This window comes from Passer montanus, unplaced genomic scaffold, assembly GCF_014805655.1.
Source record: "Passer montanus isolate IOZ18808 unplaced genomic scaffold, ASM1480565v1 scaffold27, whole genome shotgun sequence".
Taxonomy (NCBI): Eukaryota; Metazoa; Chordata; class Aves; order Passeriformes; family Passeridae; genus Passer; species Passer montanus.
This window is the reverse complement of record NW_024367372.1, coordinates 9,802,196-9,821,723: the sequence shown is the minus strand read 5'-3', so window position 1 is coordinate 9,821,723 and position 19,528 is coordinate 9,802,196. Positions and strand designations below refer to the sequence as shown.

At 44.1% G+C, this 19,528-nt stretch overlaps 1 protein-coding gene across 1 annotated transcript in view; it reads left to right on the top strand.

Moving 5' to 3' along the window:
- The window catches only part of LOC120503881 (ras and Rab interactor 3-like), a 156,106-nt gene that overhangs the window by 92,351 nt on the left and 44,227 nt on the right, over positions 1-19,528 (top strand). The window contains exons 19-20 of the mRNA XM_039712916.1: positions 63-207; positions 18,820-19,006. Of these exons, the coding sequence (XP_039568850.1) occupies positions 63-207; positions 18,820-19,006 (332 nt within the window). The remainder of the gene's footprint in view (positions 1-62; positions 208-18,819; positions 19,007-19,528) is intronic.

The following is a 19,528-nucleotide window of genomic DNA, read 5'->3' as shown; positions in this document are numbered from 1 at the left end:
GCTGGTTTTCAACATCTTCCCCCTCATGCCCTTGAAATACCATCTTCAGTACAAAACCTGAGGATGTGGAAGTTCTGCTCAGCGATGGGAAGGAATTGCTTTTCTGACCGAGGAACTCTCAAGCCACTGTGATACAGAAAGTGACTTAAAGTTTGCTGTAATGATGAAAACATCAGCAGGAGAGAAGGGAGCCAGGGATGACTCAGGGTAAGTCCCAAATCTTTAGTGACTGTTCATTTTTAATAACTGTCGCTTTCCTTTTTCTGCTTAACAAAGAGTTCTCAGCTGCATTTGTGAGCTGACTGCTGAGTTACTGGTTACACAGTCACAATGGTGTGGCATGACTGTGTTGTAATTTACAGTATTTCCTTTAACTGGCATGTTCCAGCTGAAAACAAACTACAATAGCTTTATTTAGCTTGAACCTTAGCTATTTAAGGAAGAAGGATCAATCCAAATCTACAGTTTGGGGCAAAGGACAGAAAAAGGGACTTTGGTTTTGGAAATGTGACAAAGCTTTTCTGGGACGCTTGCTTTGTTTCTGCTCAAATGCAGAAGTGGATAAGGGCTCATCCTCATGAACTAATGGTCACTTCAGTGCCTGCACACTAAGGTGTCCACAAACCCTGTCCCCAGGCTCCCAGGAGACCTCCAGTGTACTTTCTGTCAGGAAAGGACTACAGGCTTCCCTCGTCTCTGGCCAAAACACTGCACCTTGCACGACCAAACCTCAGGAAAACAGTGGGAAGGAAAATGGGCTTTGATGGAAAGGACAGTCAGCAAGCTACTGGGATTCCAGGATAAGGCTGGAATCCTCCCAAGGCTTGGTTGTATCATAAAGACCATGCTGAAGCTGGGCATTTCTGTTTCCTGTTTTAAACAAGCAAGGGAAAATTACATAGCTGCTGAAACTGTCAGTCACACCCCCCTTCCCCCCCTTTCCCCCTTGGAAAACCATAATAATACCAGATGCTGAGACTTTTTCTTATCTGTCTAACACACTTAGCCTGTTTTCCATGAATAAAGGTTTCAGATATTTCTGTGATGGATGCAGTAGAAGCAGCTCTGTGGATGGGTGGATAGATATGGGATAGTTGCAGTTCCAGTTGCTGAGGGTGCTGCCCTACTTAGAGCACACTCAGTCAAACAGGGGGAAATTGCTGCTGACAGGCCCCTGTGTGATGGTTTTACTGTAGCACTGTTCCCAAATACACACATGGAGTGGGGGGATGGAGGCAGAGCCCTGCATTGCAGTTGTCACTGCTTTTCCTTTGTGCAATTGTTTGCATTAAGTGGAACAATGCCACTCCTGTTTCAAGGTATAATTCCTCAGTCCCATGTAATGTTAAACACTAAGGGACAAAGATCACACAGCTGTGAGGAAAAAATGAAAGCATCCAATCCCTGTAGACTGGTGAGAGGAACTTACAATTTGCAGATATTCCCTGCATTTTTGACAGTTGAGATGTTAAGTATGATAAACTGGAAGATATATTAGTTTATCTCTTTCTGAGATGTCTGAAAGGAGCCACATGCTTGCAAAGGTTTGTTTTCTGTCTAGAGTTGCAGGAGAAAGTAAACAAGCCATACATCCTAGGAATCAACCTGTAAATCAAGTGGTTGGAGGAATATTGAAGCATCAGTGGTCATGCTGCACGCATTCTTTATACGTTTTTGAGCATTTGAGCAATTTAACAGAATAACCTTTTATTTCATTAACTGATTGTCTTTATTTCCAATCTATCTTTCACTCATAAAGAGGAACTTGGGTGTTTTAAAATCTATTTCAACTCTTTCTGTTTACATGCTATAATATTGCTGAAGATCCTCAAATTTACATTTTAGCGTGCATATGTTGTGGCTTCCAACACATTACAGAATTAGAAACATTTCTAAGTGGTGTTTAGCTGATTTCCTGTTATGGTTACACTGAATTAGGGGCAAATTATGCAAAGTATTTGAAGTTCATAGCTTTCAAAAGAAACGGTAACCTAAGGCAAGGTGTTGATGGAGAACCTAGACATGATTTTAAAATTCCGTGCACCAAAATTGCATGAGAAATTTCTGAGATTGCCCCTCTGTGAAGCATAGTTTTAACATTAGTTAAAAGGGAAAGCTTACTCACATGCACATAAATTATGGCAGTGCAAATTATCATGGAAGTACCCCAGCAACTTGGAAATATCCATGCATTCATTCCTAGGAGGGACTAGGGTCTATTCTGCATGTAGTAAATCCATAAACAAGTTTTGCTGATTTATATCTGTCAAATGTCAGAAAGACACTGGGGAGAAATCTGCTTCCAGAATTAGTAGCCACTCAGAAAGGAATGAGGGAGAAGTGCAGCCAGGGGCTGGATTGAAATCAGTCTAATCAAATCCTTCCAAAATGCTATGGGAGACAAGCGGGGAAATTTAACCATTAATTCTCACCTAGGTCAGGCTAACTCCTAGGAACATTAATAAGTGGTGAGATCACAAAACATCTGGAGAAATGTGAGCTGCTTGACCATGGTGACGATGGTTTCATGTAAAGATAAATGCCTTCACTCCCACATCTGGCAAATGTATGGAGGATATGATGAGTAGAGCAGGCAGGAGCTGAGACAGAGATGGTATGTGCAAATATTGAATCCATCTCTGAGAAAATGGTGTTTCAGGTAGCTGGGATGGGTTACAGTGGTTCTCATTTCTGGGACACCAGACATGATTACCTAATGAAGTAATGATTGTGCATCTTTTGGTGGCATGTCTTTTTTTGGCACTAAACCCACATCACAGTTGACAGATTTAATGTGATGAACGTAGATATAAAGAAGTCAAACGCTGGAGGAATCTGTGAACTGAACCACTCTCATAGATTCACAGATTTTAGCTTCAGAAGGGAATATTTTGATTGTCTAGTCTGATCTCCTGTGTAGAGCAGACCATAGAACCTATGAAGCATGCTATGAAAACCACGCCTTCTGCTGGAATGAGAGTTTTCACAGAATCCTGGAGTATTCTGTGATCCCACCAGGATCATTGAGTCCAACTCCTGGGTGAATAGCCCATACAGGGATCAAACCCATCACCTTGGTGTTGTTAGTTGGTCACAAGAGCTTTGTTATCAAGGGATTCTTCTACCCAGGCTACACATACGTCTCTGCAGTGCAGTAAATAAATCTTATACAAGCTTTTACCAGGTTCAGGTTTGAAAGGAGAAAAAAATTATTTAAAACTCAAAAGCCATCCTTTGTAATAATCTCATATTATTTGAATCAGTGGGAAAAGTCCTGTTTGCCTCAGGAAGTCTTGTAAAGTACTCCTTATAGAAAGGGAGTACTCTCACCAGAACCTGTGAGATGTGGTGTTTAAAGGGGAAGGGACAATTCAAGAAACTGGAAAGAAATCAGTGTTATTAAATCCCTGCTGTCTGTCAAGCTCTCATAAGGGATACACTTTCTATTTGAGGTGGATGATGCTTCTCAGGAGGGAAATATCTGTGCTCAAGATGCTTTGCACCAAGAGTGGGATATCACTGTAAAGATACAAAAAAAGGAGGTGCTCTCCAAAGCTACTTGAATTTGGTAGGGAGGAGACAAAAATTTCCTGAAATTCATTTAACTGAAAAGCATGTTTACAACCACACTAACTTGTTACCTGGTTTCTGCAGCACTTCCAGTATGTGAGTCCTTGCCAAACTTAGTGGATGCTTGGAACACTTGTGCAGTGGTACTGGTGGCAGCAAAGGCAGCTGTCCCTTTGGTTCCTAGAGGACAGATCACACTGGAAATATTGCCCCTGAGCAGGAACCTCTCAGCACTGCAGAGTCTTATACCAGTGCTCAGGAATGGGGGCACAATTGTAAGCAATATTCTGATCATCTACTTTCTACTACAGGTTCAGCTAAATATAGTTTTTCACTTCCTGTCCTAAATGGCTACGTGCTGGTTTGTATTGTTGGCTTTACAGCCTGGAGGCAACACAGGCTGAAATATGTGCACATTGAAAGTGGAAAAAGTTGCACACATCTCCCTTGCTCTGTGTGCACAGGTGTTCATGTAGAACAGTGGGTTCTGGAGACCAGCTGGGAGGGTTGCTTGGCACAAATTTGGGCTGGCTTCATACCTTATCAAACCATGTGTACATAGTCCAGGTACTTTAGAGATTATCTATTTTATAAACCACACTAACTTGTTACCTGGTTTCTGCAGCACTTCCAGTATGTGAGTCCTTGCCAAACTTAGTGGATGCTTGGAACACGTGTGCAGTGGTACTGGTGGCAGCAGAGAAGGCAGCTGTCCCTTTGGTTCCTAGAGGACAGATCACACTGGAAATATTGCCCCTGAGCAGGAACCTCTCAGCACTGCAGAGTCTTATACCAGTGCTCAGGAATGGGGGCACAATTGTAAGCAATATTCTGATCATCTACTTTCTACTACAGGTTCAGCTAAATATAGTTTTTCACTTCCTGTCCTAAATGGCTACGTGCTGGTTTGTATTGTTGGCTTTACAGCCTGGAGGCAACACAGGCTGAAATATGTGCACATTGAAAGTGGAAAAAGTTGCACACATCTCCCTTGCTCTGTGTGCACAGGTGTTCATGTAGAACAGTGGGTTCTGGAGACCAGCTGGGAGGGTTGCTTGGCACAAATTTGGGCTGGCTTCACACCTTATCAAACCATGTGTACATAGTCCAGGTACTTTAGAGATTATCTATTTTATATCATATTTCCAAATGATAATAGGACTATATTTCCACTTATTCATCAGTAAATATAGATGGCTTCTCTGAGACCAGCAATATAGGATTGTGAGACTCAGAAAAATTTCCAAAATGACCTAATGTCTAATAATAGACATTAAAGAAAACACCTAAACCAAATCCATTCAGAAGAAAAAAACTGGAGAGTTTTAAATGCTTGTCTGGGTCAATTGATAAAGAACACAGAAACCAAAGTGCCTTAGAGAAACTTGGAAAAAATATTGTCCATCACAGACCTTCAATCTTCATAATTTTGAAGGGAGAAGGTTTTTTGCATTTGGGAATAGAAATAAATAGCTTTTTGGAAGGTAATTAGAATGAACAGGCAGCTCTTTGCAATGACTAGTCAAATTCTAGTGCAGATGGATCTGTGGGTAGAGTGAAGATATGGTCATCAAAAGCTCTTGGTGCCCCAGAAGTCTATCACACTTTTCCAGCTATATCAAAAGGCATTCCCTCTGTGTAGGGAAGGGTGTCTGTGTGTCTGTGATTGTTTCAGTTGCCCTTCGTGAGGAATTACAAATTAATGACAATTAATTTAGGTATTTAATATGTCATAATAATCTTTCTAATTAGATTTAGGATTACAAGGAACCAGTGTGAAGCAGGTTTAGCACATGTTCTGTAGAAGACCAGAGAGAGGCTATGATGGCTCTTGCTATAATGTCATCAGTTCTGGGTGGTCCTAAAGCCACAGGGGATGGGATGTGCTGGGATGGACCTTGGCAGTCCCAGTGTTCAGAGCAGCAGCTGAATCACAGATAATTGACCTGGCTGACCTGGAGCCTTTCATTCCTTCTGAGGAATTAAAGCAGAAATAGTTACAGAGCTGAGATGTTTGATCATTATTTAAAAAAAATAGTTTTGAAGTATTCATACTACCAAAGAACACTTTCAGATTTCTCTAGACCAAAACTGAGAAATCAAGAATGAAAGGAGACTGCAGAAGAGAGTTTAAGAAGGCCTTCAAGAACCAGTGGAAACAATTAATGCTAAATCATGCTACAAGGGCAATGAAATTGCAGTTCTTGGATCTCAGAGCAGGCATTGGTCTGCAGTGATCTGCAATTCAGTCTATGTCCTACATTTCTTCCTAATCCCAATTTTGAGATTAGTTTTTTTTCTGTGGTGTTGGGTAGATGTTTCATGATGAGCAATGAAGCAGAATCTCTAGAGTAAATCCTTATCTGGAGCCAGGCAGGAGCTAGACAAAATCATGTGTGCCTGTCTGCCTGTATGAGAAAATGTATTTTTAATATGTAGGCACGGGTACTTGAGAGGTTTAGTGAAGGTGCTTTCTTCTCCAGAATTTGCTGAATGAGAGGAGGCAATGCTCATACAGCCTGGTAGACACGGCCTCGGTTCCTGACTGTTCTCTGAGCTGTAAAACTTGTTTGAGAGGTTTAGTGAAGGTGCTTTCTTCTCCAGAATTTGCTGAATGAGAGGAGGCAGTGCTCACACAGCCTGGTAGACATGGCCTGGGTTCCTGACTCTTCTCTGAGCTGTAAAACTTGTTCAAAGCTGGGTCAGGTTACCATGGGCCACAGAGAATGTTGTATGGCACTTGTGGGGTGAAATCACTGGGGGCTGCCACGAACTCGAAGAGCAAAGTGCCTGAGGGGGATATATGTGACTGAGCCTGTCCTGGTTACACACCACTTGAACAAGGCAGCACAGCATTTCCAGGAGAGCCAGCCAGCAGTGGACTCCTCTGGAATTCATTGTTAGAGCTGAGACCTGTCTGCAGAGTGGAGATGTAAGGGTGCTGGGCACACCCTGGCTCTGGCACTGATCTAGCTGCACGAAGGTGAGAAGGCAGCTGAACAGGCAGGCATCCATGGAGAACTATCCACCGAAAAAGCTGCACAGGGTCAAAATCTGCCTAACTATTCCTGTTGTTCCCAGCCAGAGAGGGCTGCCTGTGGTGCACGGGGGACAGGAGGGCTGTCCTGGTGCAGTGGCTGTGCCCCATCTGCTGTGGAGGGCAGGGCAGTTGCACAGGGTTGCTGGTGTTTGTGCTGCGTTTTCTTGGCACTCTCCCTCCACCACTCTGTTTGGCAGCCCTGATCTGCTCACACAGTGCAGGAGCACAAGTGCCATTCCCTTCTCCCCACCCTGGCAAGGGGAATTCCTAAAGCACACAGATGCACATGGCTTAGTTGGAGCCATGCTCTGGTGTCAGTCTGGAGTAACTCTCCAGAGCCGGACCCGGCTGAGTTCAGAATCCATCCCAGGCTGTCAGAGGCTGTATCTCAGAGAGGCGAGGCAAACTTTCAGCTGGTGTCCTTTAATTGTGAAGTTTGTGGGGGAGGGAGGGGGGAAATGTGTCTGTGAAAATACCTGGTAACACAGCCCAGTGAAGCAGCTGTGGTCAAGGGAGCAGTGCTGTTTAACCTGTGCAAATGAAATAGAGCTACAAGCATCACCCAGTATGGTAAATATTGTAGCCACAAGCCTTTCCTCTGTCCATTCTGTACCTGTCTGAACTATCTAAAGTAATTCTACCTAGCTCCAGAAATGAGATGGTCCCCTGCTGAAGGGCACCATGAAGGCAGTGCTTCCCCCAAGACAATCAGTTGCAAGAGTTTTGAAGTGCTTAGCTCCTCTTTGCCTGCACCCAAAGTGTTATAAATCTTTTTGCAAGCAAAGACGATTACTTGAGCAGTAAAGGATTAGCAGATGTGAGCATTGCATAGCTGCTTGTGCTAGTCACATTTTCCTAAATAGATATTCTGTTAGATACACGCAAGCCAGGGAGTGCTATGGAATGCAGCTCTTTTCAAATAGATGGATACATACATGCCTGTGTGTGTGCCTTTCCCAGACTTTCTGTTAGCTTTTTGCTAAACAGAGAATGTATTTGTGTCCGAGTAAAGGATTTCTGCTTTCTGAATTACCGGTACCTTTAAAAGGGACAAAGTGTTTTCAGTAAGTGTAATCACCTTGTGTGATTAATATAAAGTCCTTGCTATGAAAGGATCTCTGGGTGGTTCATGGATATTAAGCCTCCCAACAACCAGCTAAAGACAGATACTGTTACTGTAGGAAGGGAAACCAAGGCACGGATTCATGGAGCTGATTTGATTACAGACACTTATGTCATAGCCCAATCCCCTGGATCTTTGCTGAGCAGTGAAACTCTGGTCTTCCTCAGATCGTCCTTTAAGTTTGGGGTGATGCTAGGAGCAGAATCCATTTCTCAGAAAGCCTTTTCTCTTTGGTGGATGAGTTCCCTGCTGGATTATGGAGCTAAACCAGCTCTCCTCAGTGTTTACACAGCCTCTACAGCTGGAGCAAAAGTGGTGTGTTGGGAGGATGTGGAAGTGGTACTCTTCCTGCAGCACCCTCCGTTGCCCTGGATGAGGAGGAGCACAAAACCCCACCCTGAGAGTTGTTCTCTGAGGCAGGCCTGGAATCCTGGCTCTGAGAAAGATCCTGCAAGAGGTGTGGCTGCTGGGATTTGCTCTAGGTGACTCAGGGTCTGGGTATCCCTGGTAAGGTTGGAAGACCTGTCTTACTGCTTGAAATTATCTCCTGACCATGTTAATTAATACGTTCTCTTTGCTTTTGCAAGGCTAATGAATTGTTGGGGAATTTCAAGTGCTTTGTTGAAAGCAACTGAACACATACAACCTTCTTTGCCAAATATAGGGAATCCACACAGCTCACGTACATCCCTCCCATGGCTCTCCAGAGAAAGCCAGTCTTTTGAAGTCTCTCTCTTGGAAAAGCAGCTGTTGGGCAGAACAGAAAGCAGCTGCAGCCCCTTGTGAACTGGATTAGATTTTCTGCTGCTTGGAAAAATTCACCAAGGAAACAGAGAGAGACCAACAAATAGCAGAGTCTGGAGACAGAGAGCACTGCTGGCTACCTGCATCACTGTTCTGCAAATTGCTAGCAGACTTCTAGGCAAAACAAGGTTGTCACACATACTTGGTGAAATGACAGCCTGGGACCCAGCCCAACCTTTCATCTCGCCTGCCAAGAATCTTTCTCTTCTCTCTTTCCTTTTTGCCCCCCTTAAGTTCTCTTCAAGGAATTTGTCACTCCTGATACCCTCCACAAAACAAGAAACCAGGCAAAGCTCAAAGCTTCTTCTGCTGAATCAATGTACGGGAAAGAACTTGCTTTGGCCAACTTTCCTTTCTGTCCATAGGACAAAAATGTAATACAGAATGTTTTTGTGTAATTGCATCCTGAACTCCCATTCAAATCCTTTCTTGGGATTAGAAAGTAGTTAATTTTATGCTGGATCTCACTGGTAACCTTTCTAGCCAAAAGGGAAAACAACTGTTATGCTCCCAGCAGAAATGGGTCCTCAGTGCTGGAAAATCAACAGAGATGGCAGGAGGGGCACTGTGAACAACAGCCTGAGACAGGGGTAGATGATGGGCTTAGTCCCTTGGCCTGGCATTCTGCTGTCTCCGTTTGCTATTAGAGCTAGCTGTCTACATTAGTCTGGATTTACCCTGCCTGACTTTAGGTGTGTTTGTTTGTTGTGTCCATTCAGGAACCCATGCACCCATGGTGATCTCTGGTTTTACTGGAGAGCAGCAGCTCCAGGGAGTAATTCAGGGTGACTGGTGCCAGTGGACTGAATCCAAGTCTTAAATTTGTTCATGGCTCACCAAGCTGAGCAGGGAGCCAGGCCAGAGAGCTGTGTCCAGCACTAACCTTCTGTCCCCCTCTGGCCCCCTGAGCCAGAGTGCCCAGGTTAGACAAGCACTAGCAGCCTGCACACTGATGTTTTGGGCAGGACATGACCAAGACAACCATGCTGTGGATTGTCTTAAACTATCTTGTGGTCTGTGAACACAAATCCTGTGGCTCATGACCTACCTACATTTTAGCCCTGGTGATGCAGTGACCATAAACACAATTAAATAAAAAAGCTTGGGGTCCCAGCAGTGGTTTGGTGGGGTCTGGGGGAGCTGACAGGTTTGTCTTACTGCTTGGCAGGATCTGTAGCCACATGCTGAGCTGCCAGTCACTGCAGGGACATTTTAGCAGTTTCTGACACTGCTCCACTAACCAGCCCTTTAGTCCCAGGCTGTCCCACCAGCACAGGAGGACGAGAGCCATGCCCACCCACAAGACAGGTTACACAACTTAGCAAACTAGAACACCTCTCCCACCCTGAGCTGTTTCCAAGTGTTCTGGAGGTGTTCACCACTAGAAGGTTGTGAGAGACCATGTCCTTTCACCACCTTTCCATATCCCTGAAATACCCAAATGAGCCCTTTTCTTCTTCCTGTCCTTCCCTCAGGAAGGCAGATCTCTAACCTTGCCCCAGTGTAAATGCAGGCAGGGATCCCATCAGGTAATAAAGCAAGAAATAAACACATTTCTCTAATGCCTAATCAAAATTAATGAGGTGTATGAAATTGCTGGAGTGAGGCTTAAGGAGGACAGACAAAGAGAAGGTTCACAGATTTAGATATTTGTTTTTTTCTCTAAGAGCACTGCATATTGAAATCCATCCACACTGACACTGGAAGGAAAGCTTACACAAAGCATGAATATTTGTGTGTAAGCAAGCCACTTTGTGTGGTGCCTTATGAGAGGAGAGGCCTCAGAAGCCCTGTGCTCTGCTCCTTCAAATGCTGCAGAATGAAAGTCCAGTGGATTTATTTCCCTTGGCAAAACAACCATTTCTAGTTGCAAATTATGACTGAGATAAGCGTTTGCAGATATTTCTTAGTGCAGAGGAAAACTGTTATGCAAGTTTGTGTGGTTAGTCTCTCATAGCTTGTGTGCCTCCTGCCTACACTCAATCCCCTCACAAGGTGAGCAAGGCTATAGCTTTTTATCATTAGTCTGATGATTCTCTACATATTTTGCTGAGGTTTTTTTCTCTAATCACTCAGATTTCAAATAATTTTTAATGTATAGGGTTTGAAACAGAATGGCTTTATGAAAGCTAAACTGCAGTCTATTCTTAATGAAGTTTGAATTGGAAATTTGTCCCTCCCCTTTATTTTCCGTTTCCTTTTCCCCTCTTTGTTAGGTGATTACAATATAGAAAAGCATTCCCTGGCTTTCCATTCCCATTTTCCTTCCTGTCCAGATGAGCTGGAAAAGGGCAAAACCTCTGCCCATCACCTTGACCCTGCAGTAAAAGCAAGGGTGCTTTGTGCTCCCAACACTTCAAGTGGTTTTGGAATGCAGAGAATAAGCCTTTCTCTCCAGGTCATGGCTCAGCTCTGAGCACTGACATGGGAGGGTGAGGGAGGTCTGGGGTTTCCTTATGGTCTTAAAGCCTGGGAAGTTGTTTCTCTTCTTCACAACCTTTGCTTCTGTTTTCTGCACTGCACAAGCCTTTCCAGAGAAGTTGGATTATCCAGCAAACATGTTTGCAGTTTTTTGCTGAGGAAAATGTCTGTTCTCTAGCCACTCTGACCCTGCCTTGGCTGGTGCTTCAGCAGCTCTCTTCTCTTTGCACTGAAAGGGCCTTGCAGAAATATAAATGATCCTTCATTGCCTGCACACAAAGAAAAATCTTTAGTTTTGCTGATACACTGTCATTCCTAAGAGAATAATTTGGCTTTAAAATAGGCAAAAGACACATGCCCTGAAAATCTCTGATTGTAAATGTGGGGGAGAACAACTTATCATTAGCTGAATGTTGTTAGGAAGGGAGCACAGCTAATAAAACCTGCAAAGTGGTTTTGACTTGACAAAGCATGTTTTGACTGAGTGAAAAGAGAAATACAGTTGATGTTTGTGAGACAAATTATTGTCTGCAAAATATATACGTAAAATAAATACAAAATAAATTTGCAAAAATAAATATGCAAAGTTACCTAAAGGCAGCAGTACAGTTTGTGAATACCAGCAAGATATATTACACACTATAGGATATAATAGCCCCAGTCCAGTGTGGGGCCAAAGGGAGCATATTCCATTGGTGTTAATGGATGCAGGAAATGGGTAGACTGAAAGGGAAAAAAAAGCAGGGGAATCTTTGAAAGAAGGGCTCTTCCTTCAGGAATTTTTTTGATATTTGTTTTTTATGTTGTTTCTGTCCATGCCATGGCTATGAGTGTGTGTGAGAAGGCTTGTTTGTTAGTAGAGCTGACCTGGGAACTATCAGTAATGAGAATTAGTTTGTACTTTGTTTGGGGTTTTATGCATATGCAGTCCTTTATAGTATACATGACTTTGTGTATTTAAATAGAGGGGCAGACACAATGAACCCAGGAAACACAGAGAAGCTGGCAACTTAATAAACATTTAGTTACAGTTCTCCATCACTTGAGAGAACTCCTTGCTGAAAGACTGTTGACAAGGTCAAACAAGAGGGTCTGCCAGGGGTATTGCTGCTGCTTCTCTCTAAGCACTTACAATTAAGCTTGATTAATTTAGTAGGAAGAAGCATTGGAGGGCTCATGGGAAGCACTGCAGGAACCCTCTCCTTCTCTGTGCCTGAGTTACCTTGTCCTGCTGCTCCTGCCCTGAGAGAGCCACCACTGGTCCTGAGCACCAGGTTTGTGCTCTGGTGAGGGACAGTGGTTACATGTCCCTCACAACACCAGCAGCTCTCTGTCCCTCACAACACCAGCAGCTCCCTCTGTCCCTCACAACACCAGCAGCTCTCTCTGTCCCTCACAACACCAGCAGCTCCCTCTGTCCCTCACAACACCAGCAGCTCCGTCTGTCCCTCACAACACCAGCAGCTCTCATCCAGCAAGGCTTCTGCAGAGCTGACCTGACTCCTCACCTTTCAGAGGGGCAAGGCTCTACAAAGTTCAAAAGCAGATAAGCTGCAGTCACGTCCTTTGCCTGCATTAAGGAAGTAATGAGGAAAATCCAAGTGTTAGCTTTAAACCTGGTGATGGCAGTGGCCAGGGCACCAGGGCTTAGCAGGGCTTGGTCATTCTGCCTGCAAGCTCCATGTGCTTGTGCAGAGCCTGCTCCTGAGGCTCAGCTCCTGCAAGCCAGCCCAGCTACCCCTGCTGAGCTCTGCAGGCAGCAGGGCATGTCCACACAGCCCCTCCAGTGTGCAGACCTTCCAGCCGAGCCATGTACCATATAAGACACCAGTCTGGTGTCATATGTGAACAGAAAACTCAGTGGCTACTGGTTACTTAATAAATTGACACATGATTTACAGTTCTTCCACCTGCACAAGGGGACATGACAACTTTTTGCCCTTGAAGTATAGTAGAACTTGTTCATTTTTGTAACTTCCTCTGTTGGTTTTCACTGGTGAGTGGTTTAAGGGTAGGTGAGCTGTCCCACACCTGACCACCTGATTCCTCTGTGCCTTTGATGGAGCTCCCTAGCAGTGTGATGGCTTGTTCCACTTTGGCAAACAAGGCCCAGATGTGTACAAACCTGCCAGCCTTCACAGAAGTGGGCATTTGGGAATCCCTGGCAGGTACAGAAGAGCTCACTTCAAGTGAGACTTCAATTGCAGAGTGCAAAATTCACTGCTGAAATTGATGGTGCCTGTCACAGAAAGTGGAGTAGGTGGGAGACAAAGGGTTATGCTGAGCTGTGAGGTGTCAGGATATTTAGGATACCCTTGGTTTGTCTTACCTTTTGGCAGCTGGAACAGCTGCTGCATTGGCTATTAACCTTGGTCCTTCCCAGGCTGAGCCAAAACTCCTGGACGTGCAGAGCATCAACTGTAGACCAAAGACCAAAGAGCAGAAGGGTGGACAATTAAGTAGAGGCGGAAGAAGGGGAGCAGTGAGCAGGAGGAAGTGCTCTGCCAACCACAGGCTTTCCACAGACCACAGGCTGAGAAGCACAACTTCCTGAGCTATAAACTTGTCACCAGGGTGGGCCAGTAACACAAGCATTCTGCAAGGTAGGGAGGACACTGGGCAGGCAAGCCTGCCTCATGGGACACACTGAGCTTCTCACATCATTTCCATTATCCAATTTTTCTGCACATCCAAGAACTTTACAATGCAGGAAGCTCCCATGGCTTGCTTTACATCCTACTTCCTTTCTCCCTCTTTCTGCCTGTCAGACAACAAGAAACTTGTTTATTTCTGACTAGAGGGTGACAATTACCCGGGTGTGATCCCTGAAGATCACAATAACTTCTCTTTCTACTTTTGGGTTTTCCATTGTTGGTTATCTTATTTCAGTTTGTTGGTTTGACTTTTGTAAGATCCCTTGGCTCTGTTATGAAAAAGCACTTATTAAAACCTGAATTTTCTGCAAGTCAGCATTCGCGTTTGATGCACAAAATTAGCTTTTTTGCTATGGGTTTTTCAATATATCACCTTGCTGCCTTCCCATCTTCCTAATACTCTGTTTTATGATGAAACGATTCCAGAATTTCAAAGATGTTGGAGCTCTTCCGGCAGCTAGGTTGGGTTCAGGGTCTCACTTCCACCACCAGCTGGGAGAAAGAAGAACCCAGCAAGGTGACCAAAGGCAAGTCCAGAGGATAAATGAATCCTTCTCCTCCATCTCAGATTAATTTGAGCTGAACGGATGAAGTGATCAAAGATGGGCTAGCTTATGAGTGTAAGTAGATGGTATCAAAAACTGGCCATTTCTAGGGTGGAAGCAAAATGAAGCTTGATGTCCTTTAGCTGTGGCACTGCATAATTTCTCTCACAGTGAACTGAAAGTAACAGCACACAAATTCGCGTGTCTGAACAAAGACTTTTAATAAGTCTGTGCAGTTAGGACACCAAGCTACCTCCATTCAATGTGTTCCTTAACATCTGTGTAATCAGAAGTGACACCAAACCAAACAAAGCAGCTCTGTTTCTTGCAGTGGGTGAAACCTTGTACTTTAGTTGCTATTCTTGTAGCTCCAATTATTCCTGTAAGGAAAGAAGGTGACCATGAAAAAAAGAGATCTGCCTCTATTGCCAGTGGCACAGAGCCCTGCAGCTGAGTCCAGCTGGGCTGGTTGTGACACAAGATGTAAACCAGCCCTGCGAGTCTTCTGTCACTCTCACCCAACTCCATGAAGCTCCATGCTCCCAAATATCTCTTTTAACCACAGGAATTAACAGCACTGCCTATCAGTTTCCATCAGGACTGCTCTGTTGGCTTCAGAAACTTCTATCTTTTCCTCCTGCTATAAGTGCTCCTTATAACCATTAGGCTTGAAGGGTTTCCACAAGTCAGCTTCAGCCACAAGCTGGCTTGTCCCAAATGGTATCCCTTCAGGTACCAGGTAGCTTCGGTTCTGCTCTATCACCTGGCACATGGACTTGTGACTGTCTGTATTTCTCCCTCAGTACCAAGCCAGCTCACACACATTCTGACCTGTGATTCCTGCTCTTCTATAAGTGTAAATATACCATTGTATCTCTCTCCTTGAGGGCAGCACAGCAAACCTTTGCTCTTGCTCTTTCTTGATGTCTCCTCATTTTCAGAGGGAGAAGCAAAAGCAATAAAACTTAATAATAAAAGACTAGCTCCTAATTCTTAAATCTGGTCTGCTTAAACAATACTAAGGCACTCTGTCATTACGTATCAGTGCACTACAGAGCATTTGATTTACAATTTAAGATTTAATTTTAAAAATACACTATGTTTCTTCTCAGAGCAAATGTGCAGGAGTGAAGAATTAATCTGGCAGTCCCTGCTGCCGTTTCACACAATTGCTGTGTCTCAGCTGCCTCAGGGAAATTCAGAGTGACCAGCTACATATAGTCCAGCCAGGAAGCCCTTAGTGTCAGCAGGTTTGTGACAATATTTCTGAAACCCCATGCAAAGGTATGCTCAGGCTTTCACCTGCACCAGTAGGTATATAACCCTAGTATTCAGTGGGTTATATCTCCTATCTGGTCTGCTGACTTCTGGGAATATTCAACTGGCAAGTGTGGCTCCTGGTTTTTAAAGCAGTGAGTCATGGTGGTCATTACTGCAGTGTACAGTCACTGTGCAATAATTCAAACCATCATTTTCATTGTATTGCCTCCAACAAGCAACCTGATGCCTTCTGCAAGCCTGGGGCAGGTGTGTGAATGTAATCACTGTGCAATTAATTAGCCTGTGCTGCCAATCAATATGCAGCATGCAGCTCCCTGCTTCCCAGCTGAATCCAATTTAGCAGAACCACTGCAAGATTTAAACATACTTTGCAGTAAGAACTCAATAAAAGAAAAGAAAAGAAAAGAAAAGGAAAGCAGGCAGCTCTAGGGACAGCTTTTCAGCTTCACATCACACCTAGCAAAATGAGCACCTGCCTCTGTCAGCCAAAGGGTTTTGCAGGACTGTGGGACAAGAACAGTTTTATGTTATTTTTGAAAACTGAGGCTTTGGAAATAATCTGATGCATGAATTCTGAGTGAGCAAGCTGCTCACCATAGTGGCCCTGGAAATTCCTCCAACTGGCAGCACAGCAAGAGCCCAGGAGCTGCCTGGGCTCCCTCCTCTCTGTGCAGCCACAGAGCTACCACAGAGCCAGATTAAATTGCTGGATTAAACATTCCCACAGCCCCATCCAAATCTTTGTGACAGCTGTGCCCAGGACAGAAGTCAAGCGTCGGTGCCATAACTGCGTCAACTGGTGTGTCATGGGTCAGAGCATTACAGTGAGAAAGGTCTGGGAGGTCATGCACTCCCATTTCTTAGCCAGCACAGATTTGATTCAATAAAGTGTGTGCTGCTGCTCCAAATCCGACGTTTTAAGAGATTTGGGCAATGCAATCCTCTTCCTCTTCTTTTGGGAATTTATCCATCATCTCTTATAACTCACTGGCAGGAAACGTCTCACCAAACATTCCCCTGATTCCATATGATCCCCTTAATGACACTTCCTGCCTGTCCTTTTGCCACAGTCTCCCCTTTCACTCATCCCTCTCTACAGGTACAAGAGCCTGCTTAGCTCTTTCCAGGCTGGTCTGGCTTCTGAGAGAATACCTCATCCCTGAGGGCCCACAAAATATTGGACTGCCTGTTCTGCTAAAAAAAAAAAAAAAAGCCTTATACCCTAAATTTGCTGCACTGAAAGACTCTACACACTGAAATAACAAGATTTTCCATCAGGGCAAGCACCTTCAGGCTCTTACTCTTTCATCTTGTATTCTGAGTTTGGAATTATTTTCAATTTTCTATCCATTCTCCAAAATTCAGACCCTACATGCAGCCACATGTATTGGAAGGTCAGTTCTGTTATTTTTCCTCACCAGTCTGCCCTTGTTGGCCTCACCAAGCCCCAGCTGGTCCTGTGAGCAGGGCTCTCAGGGGTTGTGCCCGAGGGAGGGAGCAGAGGGATGGATGCCTGCAGGGGGCCAGTGCCAGGATCACTGTGTGCCTGATGCTCAGCAGGTCCGAGCTGGTTTGTGTTGTTTTCCTGACTGTGTTGATAACCCTCATTTCCCTCCAGGCAATGGGATTCCTGAGCATCAGTGCCTTGCTGGCCCCACCTTACATAATTAATGGCTAACAAAGTTCCTCAGACAGGAGATATGGCTCCCTCACCCTCTGGTGACACAGCAAGACATTATCAGCATTGACCTCCTTTTGACTGAGGTTTCACACATCATTCAGATGTGATAGGGTTCAAGTCTTTGTGACTAATTAGGGGAGTAATTTTTGCTGTTATGGAACAGTCATTATATGTCAACTTTCTTTCCCTTCAATTCATTGCTTCTTTCCCACTACTGAGTATGAATATTGCCATCCAACACATGTTTTCCTTTCACATGGTTACAAGGCCTTTTTTTGGTTGTTTCTTCTGTAAAAAAACCCCAATGATGACTCAGGGTAACTTCCTAAAGCTGTATTCCATTGTTTTTCTTGATATATTCAGATGATATTGATTAAAATCACATGCTGTTAAATCTAAAAGAAATTCCCTCACCTATGTGACAAACTGGGCTTTTATGACAAGTAGGTTTCACTTATTTAAATTTGCTTTTTTTAAAGCACAGTTCTCTCATTCCTACTGTCTTGACTATGATCTTAAAAAAGGATTGATTAAAATATAGGTTCTGTGAAATAATAACTTTATCTACAACCCAAATTACAGAAGCACCTGTATTTTCTGAGAAAGCTGTCTGTGAAGGGTTGAAAAAAGAAAAAACTACTAAAAAATAAAATCTCTGTGTTGCTTTTGGGATATGAAAGGCTATTTTTACACAATTTGACTTTTGGGACAGACCTGCTGTGTTAGGTTAGGCCTTTGAAATTACTCTCTTTTAGTAGTTTAAGACTGACCTTATTTGAAATGTAGTACCTTAAGATCTGTATCTTTAAAAATAAAAGGAAAAGGAAAAATATTTGAAGTAAGACCAAATAAAAAGTGAGAGTCCTATTTTCAGTTCTGACCTCTAAGCAGAAAATTAGAGCAGCAAAACAGTTTTTGTGTATGTTCTCTTACATTCTCTATAAATGCAAAATCAATTAGTCAAATGAATGACAAGCCCATTCCACTCAGACTCCACTCACCACCAGATCAAAAGAGGAAGTTCTCTGGGAATCTTTTGCTTTTAACCCCTGTGTGTTCTCAGATGCGTATCCAAATCCTCAGTGGCCACCACAAGTGCCAGTTTCAAATCTGACCACTGACTGGTTTGATCATGACTTTTCCAGAAACTCACTTCTTGGCCAAACTATGACAAGCCCATATCCCCATGAGTCCATGGTCTTATCCAGTAGAGCTCTTGTGACCAGACTTCTCAGCACAAGTATTTCCACTGCCTGCAGAGCCAAGCACATGTATAAATAGACTTTGTCAAATCAGCACCATAGCTTGAAGCCAGTATTTATCACCAGTCTGCCATTAGACTGCAGGGACTCCTCTGCTGCATGGCTACTTTTGAACCATGAAACATCTCTCAGACCCTTCAGCTGGAGGGTGGCATCCAGGGCACAGGCATGCTCAACCCTCTGTGGCTCTGGCTGCCCCTGTGCATCCCTTACCTGTGTCTTGGGCAGCATCTGTGGGTGAGCCAAAACCAGCAGAGCTCAGCACAAAGCACCCTGCCAGCCTGCTGGCATAACAGCGTGCCTGTGGTGGTTTGATGCCCCCCAAGGAGCATTCCTGATGTGTAAGTGCCCGTGTCTGTGTTTGCACTCACAGTCCTTGCTCTGCCCAGATCTCTGTTTGCAGCTCTGCTTACCAGGGACTCCCTTGCTGTGTTTCAGCCCTGTCAGACATGCCAGTGAAGAGGGGAAAGAGACACATCTCTGTCCGGCCAATGCTGTGCGAAATTGCCTCCAGCTTCCAGGGATCAGCATCCTTGACAAACTCATCAAGACATGTCCTGTCTGGCTTCAGCTGAACATGAGCCAGGAAAGGGCCGGGGCGATCCTTGGCAAAGAAACAGCAGGGGTAAGTCCAAAGCAATTTCAGTTCAGACAACCACATTTCCTGTCCTTGGTTAGGAGAGCAGTGCTTTTTTTTTTTTTATGTGGAAGCAAAAATATTTAGCAGGCTGCTCTCTGTTTTCATTACCATTTGATGCTTTACCTCTCTCAGCAGCACAAACAGTTATATTGTCTTTGGGAAAACAAGGAATATTATCTCTGGGTTTATTTGTTTACCATGTAGATTCATGGAGATGGTTTCCCATTCACCACCATACCCACAAATATGGTGATTTTCCTGATCTGGAGCAATGAAAAAAAATCTGTGAAGAAAAGGACCTTAGATTCAGGGAGCTGCTGGGGAGTAATTTTTATTGCCACAATTGATATCTGGATCTGATTTACATAAACTGAGTGTTAGAGAATTATACACTTGTGCAAAGCTTAGAGCTCGTTTAAGGAAACAGAAAAAAGTGCCAAAGGGAGCTGATCCCCTTTTCTGAGAGGTCTGAGAGGTGAGGCATAGTAGGCTGTAGATGTCCTGGCT